At 49.6% G+C, this 13,662-nt stretch overlaps 1 protein-coding gene across 4 annotated transcripts in view; it reads left to right on the forward strand.

Moving 5' to 3' along the window:
* The first annotated feature begins 1,757 nt into the window (after nt 1–1,757).
* Nucleotides 1,758–13,662, forward strand: part of RNF157 (ring finger protein 157) — a 123,428-nt gene continuing 111,523 nt past the window's right edge. For all 4 annotated transcript variants that reach the window (XR_005588515.1, XM_039501944.1, XM_039501945.1 and 1 more), the window contains exon 1: nt 1,758–2,273. Coding sequence is in view for 3 of the 4 variants with exons in the window: in XM_039501944.1 (XP_039357878.1) it covers nt 2,186–2,273 (88 nt within the window). In the remaining variant the exon portion in view is untranslated. The remainder of the gene's footprint in view (nt 2,274–13,662) is intronic.

The raw sequence follows: 13,662 nt of genomic DNA on the forward strand, positions 1-13,662 counted from the left end.
CAGGGGCGGCTGTAGGATTTCCACCGCCTCAAGCAGGGCGGCACAGCACGGGGGGCGCTCTGGCGGTCGCCGGTCCCGCGGCTCCGGTGGACCTCCTGCACACGTGCCTGCGGAGGGTCCGCTGGTCCCGCGGCTCCGGTGGACCTCCCGCAGGCATGCCTGCGGATGCTCCACCGGAGCTGCGGGACCAGCGGACCTTCCGCAGGCATGCCTGCGGGAGATCCACCGGAGCCACCTGCCGCCCTCCGGCGGGACGCCGCCCCAAGCGCACGCTTGGCGCACTGAGGTCTGGAGCCGGTCCTGGCGCACGGTGCCTAACTTTTAGGGGCGGGAACACATCGTGATCCCCAACGCTGAGCTAGGTGTCTAGGCTCCTTATACAACAAATGAGGAGAAAGGCGCCTTAGAATGGGATCCACAGAAGCCAGCACACTAGGCGAGGAGCCACCTAAGTTCCCAATGGGCGATGCCAATGAGAGCAGTACGTACTAAGCCTTGCCCCTCTCGGAGACAGGCATCTAAACAGAGATGCCTATCCCTGCTAACGATCCACCAATGGGAACTAGCCGCCTGGAGGCAGGCAGCTTGGGGGGAGACCCCTGTTCAAATCCTTTCTACCCCTTTGCCATGAATGAATGCTCTAACCACTGGACTGAACGTTATACCGTGGGGGGCAGCCACTTCTCCTCTGGCAGGATTTTGAAGGGGCCCCGAGCCCATAGGTGACGCCTGAGCATGCCGACTAGATTGGACTCTGCATGCGATTCAGGCAATTGCCTGCCTATCTTCCCCCTGGGGTTAGGCGGAGACAGGTGTCTGGGTGCCTAGAGAGAGGCAGTGCACGGGCCCCCAGGCAGAAATGCAGGTGCTGAGGAACTTTTGCCCTGACTGCTTAGGAGCTGGGTGTTTAGGTGCCTACCGGGTTTGGTGGGAGTCCTCTGGCCAAAACTGGGGCTTAGGCCCCTAAAGCCCAGACTTAGGAGGTGCTGATGTACCTTTGTGGCTCCAGGCCTAGGCTTGAAAGTAGAATCAGCAGGGTACTGGGGCCCTGATCCTGCACCGAGCCCTGCGGGTGGATCCCCAGTGCAGTCCATGGGCAGGGAACAACTGGCTGGGCTGGGGCCCAATGTCTGGTTTTGTGTGTGAAAAAGACACATGTGGCCCATTTAAAGGGAGTTCCAAGACCAGTCTAGTCTGGAAAGGGCCCATCGCCCCGTCTAGCGAGCTCCCAGCCAGGGCAGGGAAGGTGCTGTGAGCAATCGGGGGGCCCCTTTGGTGTCACTGATGGAATCCCTCGGGGTGGGGGTCGGGGGGCGGAGGTCAGACCCGGGTAATAGACTTGTCTAGCGGATCCTTCCAGCCCCTTGCAGAGAGAGAGGGGGGCGGGCAGGGGCCGCAGCCCCACACTGGGGAGAGGCCCCACACCGGCTTCTCCATGCACACAAGGTACCTCCGGCAGGTGGCTTCTGGGTCCAGCTCGCGGCTGCAGGGCCTGCCTCTGAGCAGCTCTCCCCGGGCCACCCCCCGTTCCGCCCCCCGAGCCCAGACCCCGCCCCGCCTGGGGCGTTGCTGCTGCTGCTGCTGCTGCAGCAGCCAGGTGAGCTCGTGCAGCTGCCTGCAGGCGGCTCCTGCCCCCGGGCCCGGCCCGGCCGGTGACAGCTGCCTCCTCCCCGCCTCCATTGGCTGGCGAGCCGCCCTAACGTCAAGGCGGCGCCCAGCCCCCCGTGCAAAGGCTCCGCGCGGCTGCCGGCGCAGGGGGAGAGGATGCTGCTGCGGGCAGGGGCTGCCTCCCGGCTCTCCAGCAGCGGCGGCGGCGGCATCCTCAGCCCTGGCGATGCAGGCACCACCCGCCGCCCCTGGTGAGCCGCAGTGCTCCAGGAGGGGCCCCCGCTAGCCCCTGCCCTGCCCAGCCCAGCCCAGCCCGTGCATTCAGCTCCGGCGAGGAAGGGATGGGCGTGAGGGCAGCTGTTCCTGTCCCCTGCTCAGCAGCAGCAGCAGCAGGAGAGTCAATGCGGCAGCCTCCCCACTGAAGGAGCAGCGGGCAAAGCCAGTGTGGTTAGCTGAGGACAGCGTGAGGCTGCCCCCCTCCTCCTGCTCCTCTCCCGCTTGCATTGCCGGCTCTTGCATTCATCCCGTTAGGAACACCCCCAGCCCAGCCCCTGGATCCCCTCTGCAAGGCTCAGCCATGGGGGCGCTGACCAGCAGGCAGAACGCAGGGGTGGAAGAGGTGGACATCCCTTCTAATTCAGTCTACAGATATCCTCCTAAATCCGGTAAGGCTTAAAGAGCGGGGGACAGATGGGAAGCAATGTGACTGACCTGTGCATGCTCAGGAGCTAACTCCAACCTCAACTAGCGTCGCAATCATTTCATCCCGTGTGGTGAGGGAAAAGGGCTGGTCCGGTCCTTTTGCAGGGTGGGGGGCGATGCAGTAGTTTCTGAAGTTGATCAGTTTTCGTGGAGTTTGTTTCAGGAAGAATGAGCTTCCAGGCAAAGGTTCTCAAAGGTCTGGACTGCCCTAAGTCCTCTTTTCCCTTCCTTGCATGCTGATACTTTGTCAGGCTGCAATATTTTTACATGGGGCCTGAATTATATTGGTGACATTCATAGCACCGTGCTCACTGGTAAAGAAATGACCTTTCTAGTCTATTTGTTTTATTAATTGTATCTAATGTGGATATAGCTATAGGACTAAATCCAGAGACTGAAGTGAGTTTTACTCAGTCCTTGCTGTGGCAAAATTCCCTTTGAAGTCCCTAGTAAAAACTGAATTGGGACCACAGCATCCCACAATGAATTGCTACATACCCATCTTTGTGTGTGCATGCATGGAATACAAATTAACCATAAATGTGGTGGCTTGTGTATGTTCACACAGGTTGGAATGTTTGCCTCGTGTGTTACTTGCATTTTAAAAAATGAAATGCATAAATGCTGGGTTGGGGGCTATACAATTCTGGCCTATTACACAAAGCTGTGTCATCAGCTGTTCTTGCCAGCGTTCTGCATTATTTGTGTGGCACGGAAAAGAACGGGATACGAATATTGCAACGGCGAGGAAAGAACTTTGGGTTCTGATAAGAACTTGAGTAAGTACAGGTTCAGTTCCAGTCTGCCAGCTTAATGATTCTCTTTTAAATAGCAGATTGCATTGATAAATTGTCATTACAAGGTGCAAACAATTGTCTGGCTTTAAAAACTTAGCTGTATCATGTTCCACTTCATTTTTCTTTTGTGTTTTGAAGAATAATTCCCAGGGTGACAATATCACTCAAGGCACTAGGGGCTTGTGCTCTTACAGATACTCACCAGGGCTGCATGTTATTTTTAAAACCATTGTTTAAACTCCCCTCGGGTTCCCTATTGACCAGTCTGAGACCGACCCTTCCTCTGAGGATTTCATGAGTGTGGTTTGCAGTTCTCCTAGCCGGTGAACCTGTGCTTCTGACATGATCATGCAGGCAGGATGCCTGGTCTAGATGAAACCACACAGCATTGAGAGTCAGCAGTTCTGAGTTCTGATCTTGGCTCTTCCTCATGGAAGAGGGAGTGACCTTGAGGAATCACTGACCTCCTTTTTCCCCCTGTATAATGGTAATGCCAATATATATCTTATGAGAGGGTTAATTCAGTAATAAATATAAAAAGTATTGTGATCCTTGGACGGAAGATGTTATGGATGTGCAAAGTATTACATGATGGGGTGCATATTTTAAAGATGTCTTGATCCACCATGCGTTTGTACTTGGTTTGCAAAATGAGCCTTGAGGCACTGAATATTATTAATAGGTTACGGTAAAAGCCAAGGGTCTTCAGTGCTATAAAAAACTATTAGCTAATTACTAGCAAGGACCTTTTTAGAAAGAATTACGCTAACATAGTGTTTCTGTACTGAAAATATGTGCTTGCCTTTGTAATAGCCAGCATAGCTGGAATTGGTCTGCCAAAACATCTGTCTGGTTATTGGCGTTTAACAACTTCATTTCCACTGAACACACTACAAGGTGTATTCTGGTGGGGTCATCATTTTAAACAGGTGATGCCTGCTGGTTTTAGTCTCCTCTTGATGCACACATGGGAGTCGCACATTTTTACAGCAAGGGGAGTTATGCGGAGTCCCTGAGTACTGCAATAGATACTGTGAGCTTGGCATGTGCTGGGACTGCTAGAGATGATTCGCTTTCCACTTTCCCATGAGCCGCTTTAAATGCTGTCATTTTTGTTGTATCCTTTTATTTTGCCTTCCTTAAATGTAACTAAGCTTTGCATCGTGACCTGATGGAAAATCTTTGGGAAATGAGTGACATTTACAGTAGGTATCTAAAGTTCAGAAGGAAAAATGTGAAGAGGAGGAATGATAGCTTTGTAGTTAAGGTATTGGACGAGTACTTGAGAGATGTGGATTTAACTCCCCGTGCTGCCACAGACTCCCTGTGTGACCTTGGGAAAGTCATTTAATCTCTTTGTCACAGATCCCCATCAGGAATGGTGGAAGCTTCCTAAAAGTGTGGGGGGGCACCGGTGCCCAAACCATGACTCCCTGCCCCAGGGACTCTATTCCTGGCTCTGTCATCCCAGGCAAGTCATTTAACCTTTCTGAGCCTCAGTTTCCCTACCTGTGAAATGGGGGTGATAATACTTCCCCCACTTACTTCACCGGGATTTGAGAGGCATAATTCATCAATGTCTGTAAGCTGCTTTGCAGTCCTCAGATGGAAGATGCTGAGGAAGGGCAATGGGTTAGTTTAGTATTACCATGATTTGATGTCCTCAAAATATCAAGGAGTGAATAGACTGAAGGCAGCAGTGCTGGGAGTAGATGTCTTTATCCTGCTCCTCAATAGAGTGACCTCTTCATGAATGAGAAGGACTTACTCATCTTCAGTTCGGTTGCTTGGCTGAGCACCTGCAAAGCTCAGTTCAGCTGCTAGGTGTTTTAGATGATTGGTTGGGTCCAGGTCATCGGTGGAGAAGCCAGGGCTTATAGAGACACTTACAGACGCTGTATCAAATTTGGTACTGGAGCACTCTGTTACCAGGCCAAGTGCAACGTGGTGCAGTAGGGCAGGTTCTAGCACTGTCTGGGTTCCGATAATGTGATTTTTATTAGTGTGTCTGGGGTTCAAAGTTGCGAGGCTGGATCAGGAACTGAAGTAGTAATTCACCAAGTCAGATGTTTACCAGAAGTTGTGTTGGGAGCAAATATCACCATCTGAACCTAAGATGACCGGGGACTAGTGACCAAGAGAGATTACAGTTGTTTTGCTTGTGGTCTTAAGTGGGATTTTCTTTCAATTTTTGCGGGACAGCTGAGTTAGAAGAACAGTTCTGGGTGTGGGTGGGAGAGATGCTTGTGGTGCTGATTTCTACAAGTGTCATGCGTCGCTTGTGTAGTGTGTGAACAGTCTCTGAAATGCAAAAGTTGGGAATGCAAATCTAGAGATGGGTATATTATTAAAAGTAACCTTCTCCAGAGGCGGGGGAACATGATAGCTGTAGCAAAGAGGGTGTGGTGGGGCTCAGCACGTATGCATGGTCCTTGGTTCCCTGCTTCAGAGGTGCGGAGGTTTTGCAGATCCTATTGTTTTCTCATAGATTTAGGGGTTCTGAGCCCAACTGATCAGCATGGGGCTTGTCAGTTGCCCTTTCCCTCACTGCGTAAGTGTCTTATTCTACCCAGCCATAGCTGTTTCTCTGTTGAAAGTCTGAGACGCTGCTTTGGCCAAAGTCATGGTTCTGCTGACTCGGGTGCTTTACTCATGCATGCAAGTCATCAGACACGTGCAGCCATGTTAATGAAATATGGCCATGTCCTCTTGCTTCTCGTTAAGCTGGGTCGGGGCGGTTATGCGAAGAATTGAAATGCACTATTATTCATTGTGTGGAAAAAGGCGACTCCCTTTCTCTGCTCCCAGTTGCATCTAGTTTCCTTTCTACTGGCTGGAAGATGCAAGTAACTCAGCTTGCACCCCAGGTTTAAGGGTGAAATTTACTTCAACTCACTAGTCACACTCTACGCTGGTGAAGCGTGCAGGAAGCCTGGACGGGGTGATGCACCAGGGCTAGATTGTGGTTCTGTAGCTCCTTCTCCGCACTCTGTGGGCTGGAAGAGTGGCTGTAGCTCCTCTTGCATCCCTCACATGAGATGTTTAGAGCCACTGAATAGGGGTAGCTGTGGACACTGTGCCTGTCTCCTCTCATTCACCTCTGCCACATAGATAAACAGGGGGAGCGCCTCCAAAGCATCCATTCATAAATCTCCTGTGCAGCAGCTCTGCTGCCATCTCTTCATGCAGAGCCCCACCATGGGATGTAGCGATGTGGAAGCCAATTTGAAGACTGTATGTACTGGGATAAGTGTATCCAGAACCGTAGTTTACCCAACTGGAAACAAGAGGCAGGTGTTTAACAATGAGGGTTGTGATGAGTTGGCTCACAGAAACCCCCTGGGAGCTGCCACCAGATGTGCCAAGACTACTTCTACCCCTGCCTTCCCTGCCAGCTCGAGGCCCCAGCACCCTGTCTTGCTGAGCAAGACACTCCCGTCTGCTCCAGCAAAGGCCCAGGGTCTGAATTACTTGCCCCAAAGCTGCGGGTTTACCTGAAAGCAGCTCACAGAGATGTTCTTGTCTTTAACACTCAGATGCCCAACTCCCAATGGGGTCTAAACCCAAATGAATCCGTTTAACCCTGTATAAAGCTTATGGAGGGTAAACTCATAAATTGTTCGCCCTCTATAACACTGATAGAGAGAGATGCACAGTTGTTTGCTCCCCCAGGTGTTAATACATACGCCGAGTTAATTAATAAGTAAAAAGTGATTTTATTAAATACAGAAAGGAGGATTTAAGTGGTTCCAAGTAGTAACAGACAGAACAAAGTAAGTCACCAAGCAAAATAAAATAAAACATGCAAAATCTATGTCTAAGCAAACTGAATACAGATAATCTCACCCTCAGAGATGCTTCAGTAAGTTTTTTCCTCAGACTGGACACCTTCCAGGCCTGGGCACAATTCTTTCCCCTGGTACAGCTCTTGTTCCAGCTCAGGTGGTAGCTAGGGGATTCTTCAAGATGGCTCCTCTCCCTCCTTTGTTCTGTTCCACCCCTTTATATATATTTTGCATAAGGCAGGAATCCTTTGTCCCTCTCTGGGTTCCCATCCCCTCCTTCTCAATGGAAAGACACCAGGTTAAAGATGGATTCCAGTTCAGGTGACATGATCACATGTCACTGCAAGACTTCATTGCCCACTTGCCGGCACACACACATACAGGAAGACTTACAAGTAAACCGCAGCCATCTGCAGACAATTGTCCTGGTTAATGGGAGTCAGCAAGATTCCAAGCCACCAGTAATGGCCCACACTTTGCATAATTACAATAGGCCCTCAGAGTTCTATTTCATATTTCTAGTTTCAGATACAAGAGTGGTACATTTATACAACTAGAATGATCACACTGAAGGGTAGGTTTACATTTACCTTCCGGGTTGACGCGGTGAGTTTGACTTCTCGGAGTTCAAACTATCGCGTCTGAACTAGACGCGATAGTTCGAACTCCAGAAGCGCTGCGGTCGACTCCGGTACTCCACCACTGCAAATGGCGGTGGCGGAGTCGACGGGAGAGCTGCGGAGTTCGACCCCGCCGCGTCTGGACGGGTGAGTAGGTCGAACTAGGGTACTTCGAATTCAGCTACGCTATTCACGTAGCTGAATTTGCGTACCCTAGTTCGACCCCCCCCCCTTCTTAGTGTAGACCAGGCCTCAGTAGATTATAAGCTTTGTAGTGAGACCTTTTGCATGAAGCATATTCCAGTTACATTATATTAACTCATTAGCATATTTTTATAAAACCACATAGATTGCAACGTCACAAGGGTAACTAACTGTTGGAACAGATCACCAAGGGTTGTGGCAAATTCCCTATCACCTGGAGTCTTTAAATCAAGTCTGGATGTCTTTCTAATGGATGTGTAGTTCAGCCTCAGGTCGTTTGACTATTAGGGTATGTCTACACCAGGGGTATAACCTATGGCACGCGTGCCGAAGGTGGCACGTGAGCTGATTTTCAGTGGCACTCACACTGCCCGGGTCCTAGCCACTGGTCCGGAGGGCTCTGCATTTTAATTTAATTTTAAAGGAAGCTTCTTAAACATTTTTAAAACCTTATTTACTTTACATACAACAATAGTTTAGTTCTATATTATAGACTTATAAAAAGAGACCTTCTAAAAAGGTTAAAATGTATTACTGGCATGTGAAACCTTAAATTAGAGTGAGTAAATGAAGATTCGGCACAGCACTTCTGAAAGGTTGCCGACCCTTGGTCTACACTGCAGTGAAAGACCCTTGGCTGGCCCGCATCAGTATTGCAGTGTAGATGTGCTCCTGAGGCAGGAATCGCTAGGTGAGACTCTCAGGTCTGTGTTATGTAGGAGCTCAGACTAGATGATCCTAATAAACCCTTCCAGCCTTAAAGTCTGTGAAAGCTGCTACCAGCAGTGCAGAGATCTGAGTTCACATCGGATCTGATAACTGGGCGCTCACTGTCACGCTGGGCCTTATCCATTATGGAATCAGCTTTAGAAACTATTTGTCAAGGAGGCTTGTTTATCTTTACAAGCTGATTTCCCCCACCCAGTGTCCAACCTACTATGGTAAACAAAGGTGGTTTTTATTGAAATGCATAAACTGAATCTTAGGTGCTCTGAGCATACCGGTGGCTCTGACGTGAGGGATCTAATCAACCAGTGACGCCGTGCAAACAAAATACTGGGGTTTGATGCCACGGTTAAGGTGCAGATGTGCTGAGTCATGCTGGCGCGCTGATGGAATTGAGCATTCCATCCAGGTGACAGTCAAAAGAAGAGGAAGTGTCGTGGTATGATCCAGGGGATTAGGTTAGGAGCTGGGGTGCCTGTGCGCTGCTTCTGCCTTTGCCAGTGCCCTTCTGTGTGGCCTTGGCCATGTCATGTAACCTCTCTGTGCCTTTGCTTTGCCTCCCACCCATTGGCTACCTTATCTAGATAGAGGGAAGATCTTCAGGGCAGTAACTGTCTCTCATGCATTGGCACAGCACAATGGGGCCCTGTACTGGGTCGGAGTCCGTAGGTGCTATTGGAATACAAATAATATGAGCAGGTTCCACTGTTTGTATCAGAGGCTGCCATAGGGACTCAAGGACTCCATGGTTTTGGCTTGTGGCTGCCAGTTTGTTTGTTTACAAGAAGACAATCCAGACAGCGTTCTCCTGTTTCAGCTTTGTCCTCCCTGTGCTTTCTCCTGAGGGCTTCTGTCTGGCTTATTGCACTAATCTAAATGAGCCATACTGCTATGGGGGGAGGGAGGGTGGCTTTGAACCACTTCCCACAGTAGGAAATGCAGACGTGCATCAGGCCAGAGGCAGCTGTTGAGACAGAGATGATGCCTCCAAAATCACCTGCATCCACTGCACCTTACAGTGGGGTGCATCAGGTGCTCCTCAGGTTTCTGCCCAGACATGGGGAGGTGGGGGGTAATAGGAGCCTATATAAGAAAAAGACCCAAAAATCAGGACAGTCTCTATAAAATCGGGACATCTGGTCACCCTAGATGGAAGGCTCCTAGTGCATGAACTCCTCCTCCCTCCACCTCTCTTCCTTGCATGCCTGTGCAGGGTTGGGCATGATCTTGCCCTCAGTTTACAGTTAACACACTGCTGACAATCTTCTCTACTGGAAAAGCAGCAGCCATCGGTGCAGGTTGATTACCAACAATGTATGCAGGTGTGTGTGTGCAGGGGCGGGAGGGGCTTGCAGGTGCCTGCAACAGCCTAAATTACTCTGGCTGGGAAATCTCACAGGGACTGAGATTTTTGCAAGCCGTTAACACAGCTGTGGAGAGCAGGTGGCCAGAAGCAGAGGCTTTACTGTACATTTAGAGAAGAATCCCTTATGTGTGTTGTTAGTGACATCTTAGATGATCCAATCCACATTTAAAAAAAAGTAATTGACTTATCCCCATTTATGTTGTTTGCTCCACTTGGATCAGGTTGGATAGTGGCAGTAGCCTGGTCAGTTTCACCTCTTTCTAATCAGTTTCCCTTCAGGGTTGTAATGCACTAGCCCGACCCAGTTGTGTTTGAAGTCCCAATATGATTATTTATGCGACACCAACAGTGTGCTAAGTGCTTCAAGACAAAGTATGAATCGGCCCCCCCAGCACATCCGCCCGTTTTCATTGTTCTTTTGATTTCAAACCCTCTGATCTGCCCTGTAACACTGCCCTGTGGTGCACCTTTCAACTGTAAAGTGGTTTCAGCCTTTTGTTCCTAAGGGATGGGATGTAACTAATGTGTAATCCTGAGTATGAAGTGTAATGAATGGTGTGTATTGCAAGGAATGTGGTATAGCAGATCTGGAGCCGAAATGAAATGCAAAGCTGCAGTCTCAGGTGATTGTCAGCAATAGATTCTAGAAAACCTGCAAAACGGGCTTCAATTGCTTTATGTGCACAGGAGTTCTCAAGGTGAACAGTGCCTATCAGCCCACTGGATGAGGGAGCTGTCTGTGTAGGGTGTCAATTGACTCCTGTTTAAACTGCAGTGTTTTCTATAGAGCTGGATGGGGCATTATCTTTCCCCACCCACCCCCTCCTCCTGAGCAAATTCTTCATGATCAGCAAAATGGAAACAGACCCACAGCGATTAGACAGTTGCAAGAGAGCTTTATTTGTGCACTTCAGTTGATTAGCCCAGCTGCCATTAGCACATTAGCCTTGCATCGCACAGTAACTGGAAAAAGCTGCCTGCTGCTTGTGAGCTCCTTAGCCTTGTGCTTGTCTGTACTCCATGGTGGAGTTCTTTGTCTCGGAGTATACGGTATTGCAGGTGGAACCCTAATTAGATCTCTTCCCGGAACAGGACAAACTCAAGATTCCTTCTCTATAGCAATTCACCTGCTGGGTGTTCGGCACACACACGAAAAGGAGCCCGGTCGCATCAAATATGCATTGTGTACATCTGTGACTTCTCTTACGTGACTACGTTGGCACGGGGGGATGCTGATACACGAGGCTTGTCTTAGTGTACGGGTGACATCGTGATGCCTTGTTCAAACTTCTGTTGCTTTTTTAAAATCGCGCAGTTCGCTTCTGCTGTATTCTTCATTTGTTCCTTGAGGTCTCAGAAGTTTTAAATCTTATTAGAGCCTGGCTCTCCCTCAACAATTTAACCATCCTTGACAGGGTTTTAATTCTCTCGAGGCAGGTGCCGGTTAAAGAATTATAATTAGCCAATAATAGGAAGCTTGTTGCTTGACAGTGGGGACTTCAGACCCCCTCCTCCCCTCTCTTCCCAGCAGTGCCCGGGCAGTGAAAGTGTTTGGCTCAAGGGTTGATCTCTGGGAGAATGTTCAAAGCAAGCTCTTCACCGGAGGTGGGGCAAGGTAGCCTGGTTTGCAAGTTTTCCTGCACCCGGATGTCAGCGTAGAACGAATCTCTGGCCTTGCTGCTCATGGCCTAGGTCCCTGCATGGGTGAGTGACTCAAGGGAGGAAAGGAAAGGAAAGGAAGCAAAGTATTAATACTCCAGACCATGAACTGGTGATGGAGGCAGCAGCATAATGGAAACAACAGTCAGTGTTTTGGGAGTCCGGTGTCATAGTTGACATGTCCCAGCAGCATATAACTACCCTCTGATCCCGTTGGAGCCATTCACTTTGCACTCACTACAGGCTGATCATAGAGACAGCAAACTCCATGCAACAATAGATCTGTTGTTCTCTCCCCGCCCCCCCCTTTTGCACCTAATTGGGAGGGGCGCATTGGACCAGCACAACCCATTTGCTTCCTCCTTCTCCTCTTTCATGTGGATGAGACAGAACTGTCAATTTACCACTTCCCTCTTTAATCTCCTCTGCCATGACTGACGCCGTTGGGCTGGGCCGATGGAAAATTTATAAGGCTTCCTGCTCAATTATTGCTTGAAAAGCAAAGAGTTTTGTAGGTGGGCAGTAGTGGAGTTTTGGTATTGAAAGGAGGGCTCAAGCATAGCTAGCAGCCAAGACATCTTGCTGTTATCCAGGTTACCTGGAGAAAAATCCAAAGGCTCGCACTGCTCCAGAGCTTTCGTTATTTGTGTCCAAATTATCTCATGGTAGCTGGAGTAGAAGATAGACATTTCCCTCCAGTAAGGAGTTGTTTATAGATCTTTTTCCCTCATAACAGAAAAACAAACCAGTCTTGGAAATGCTTGGAAATGATCCTCTTTTAACGATGGTAAAAGGAGGGGTGTTTTCACTCAATTTTGAGCATAATGAAATCTATCTGTCATATACCCACCACTACCACAGCAGATGGTACAGTTATCCTCATCACACCCATATGGAGTAGGTCAATGCTGGTATCTGCATTTTATAGTTGGGAAACTGAGGCACAGCTGATTATAGCTCATCTTAATTAATTAGCCTCTTAGAGTGGGTAGGACAACCCCCACCTTTTCATGTTCTCTGTATGTATATATATCTCCTTGCTATATGTTCCATTCTATGCATCCGATGAAGTGAGCTGTAGCCCACGAAAGCTTATGGTGAAATAAATTTGTTAGTCTCTAAGGTGCCACAAGTCCTCCTGTTCTTTTTGCGGATACAGACTCACATGGCTGCTACTCTGAAATAAGTGCACAAGGTCACACAGGAAATCTGTGGCAGAGATGGGACTTGAACCTGGGTCTCCTGAGTCCCAGGCTAGCACTATAATCACTAGGCAACTCTTCCCCTCAGCCCCTTCTCCTACATCCCCCTTCAACCAATGAGCTGGGGGCAGGCGGGGTAGCAAACCCCAAGGCTCACCTGACTGAGTGGTGTTGCTATTTATTGGTATTGCAGTAGCACCGAGACACGGCAGCTGAGACCAGGGCCTTGATGTGCTAGGTGCTGTACAAGTGCACAGTAAGGGACAGTCCCTGCCCGGCAGAGCTTACAGTCTAACTAGATAAGAGAGACGAAAGGTGTATAACCGCTCTGCCAGGTGGTGTCAGGAGCAGCAAGGGCCTGGTTCACTATCTAGGGGTTCTTCTTCAGATTACAAAACAAAAGCAGCTCAAGCCCCCACCCAGAAACCTGGGAAAACTAAACACCTTCCTTGGGCATCCGTACAAGGCAACATTTCCTCTCTCGCAAGCACTGAGTCTGCGTCTAAAAGGAAGACGGTGTTTATGAAGGGGCGAGGGAATGCAGTGTGAATGTGGGAACATGCAGCCCCAATAGCACACACCATATCCCCATTTCACAGATGAGGAACTGAGGCCCAGGGAGATCATTTGGTTTGCACCAGGTCACACAGGTTATCTGGTGGATCTGGACAGTCCAGAGCTGCTGAGTCCCAGCGGCCACAAGACAACGGAACGGTCCGGACTAATGCGAAAGGTGGAGGGGCTTGGGCCAACAACAGAGGAGGTAGGCGGGACAGTCTCCAAATCCCTCTGATCCCAGGGGAAGGAAAGTCCAAGCCTGCACAGGGAGCTTTTCCAGCATCGTTGCTCCCGTGGGAGAAATGCAGCCGTTGACTCCCCTGCCCACTCCTGTGCCCAGGGCAAATAGGAGCTAGTGCTTGCAGCACTGACTGCCGTGTTGAGCTCCCCTGGGTTCAGATGAGAGCAAGCAGCAGAAAGTGGCTTCCCCCTGAT

The sequence above is a fragment of the Mauremys reevesii genome, linkage group 15 (assembly GCF_016161935.1).
Source record: "Mauremys reevesii isolate NIE-2019 linkage group 15, ASM1616193v1, whole genome shotgun sequence".
NCBI lineage: Eukaryota > Metazoa > Chordata > Testudines > Geoemydidae > Mauremys > Mauremys reevesii.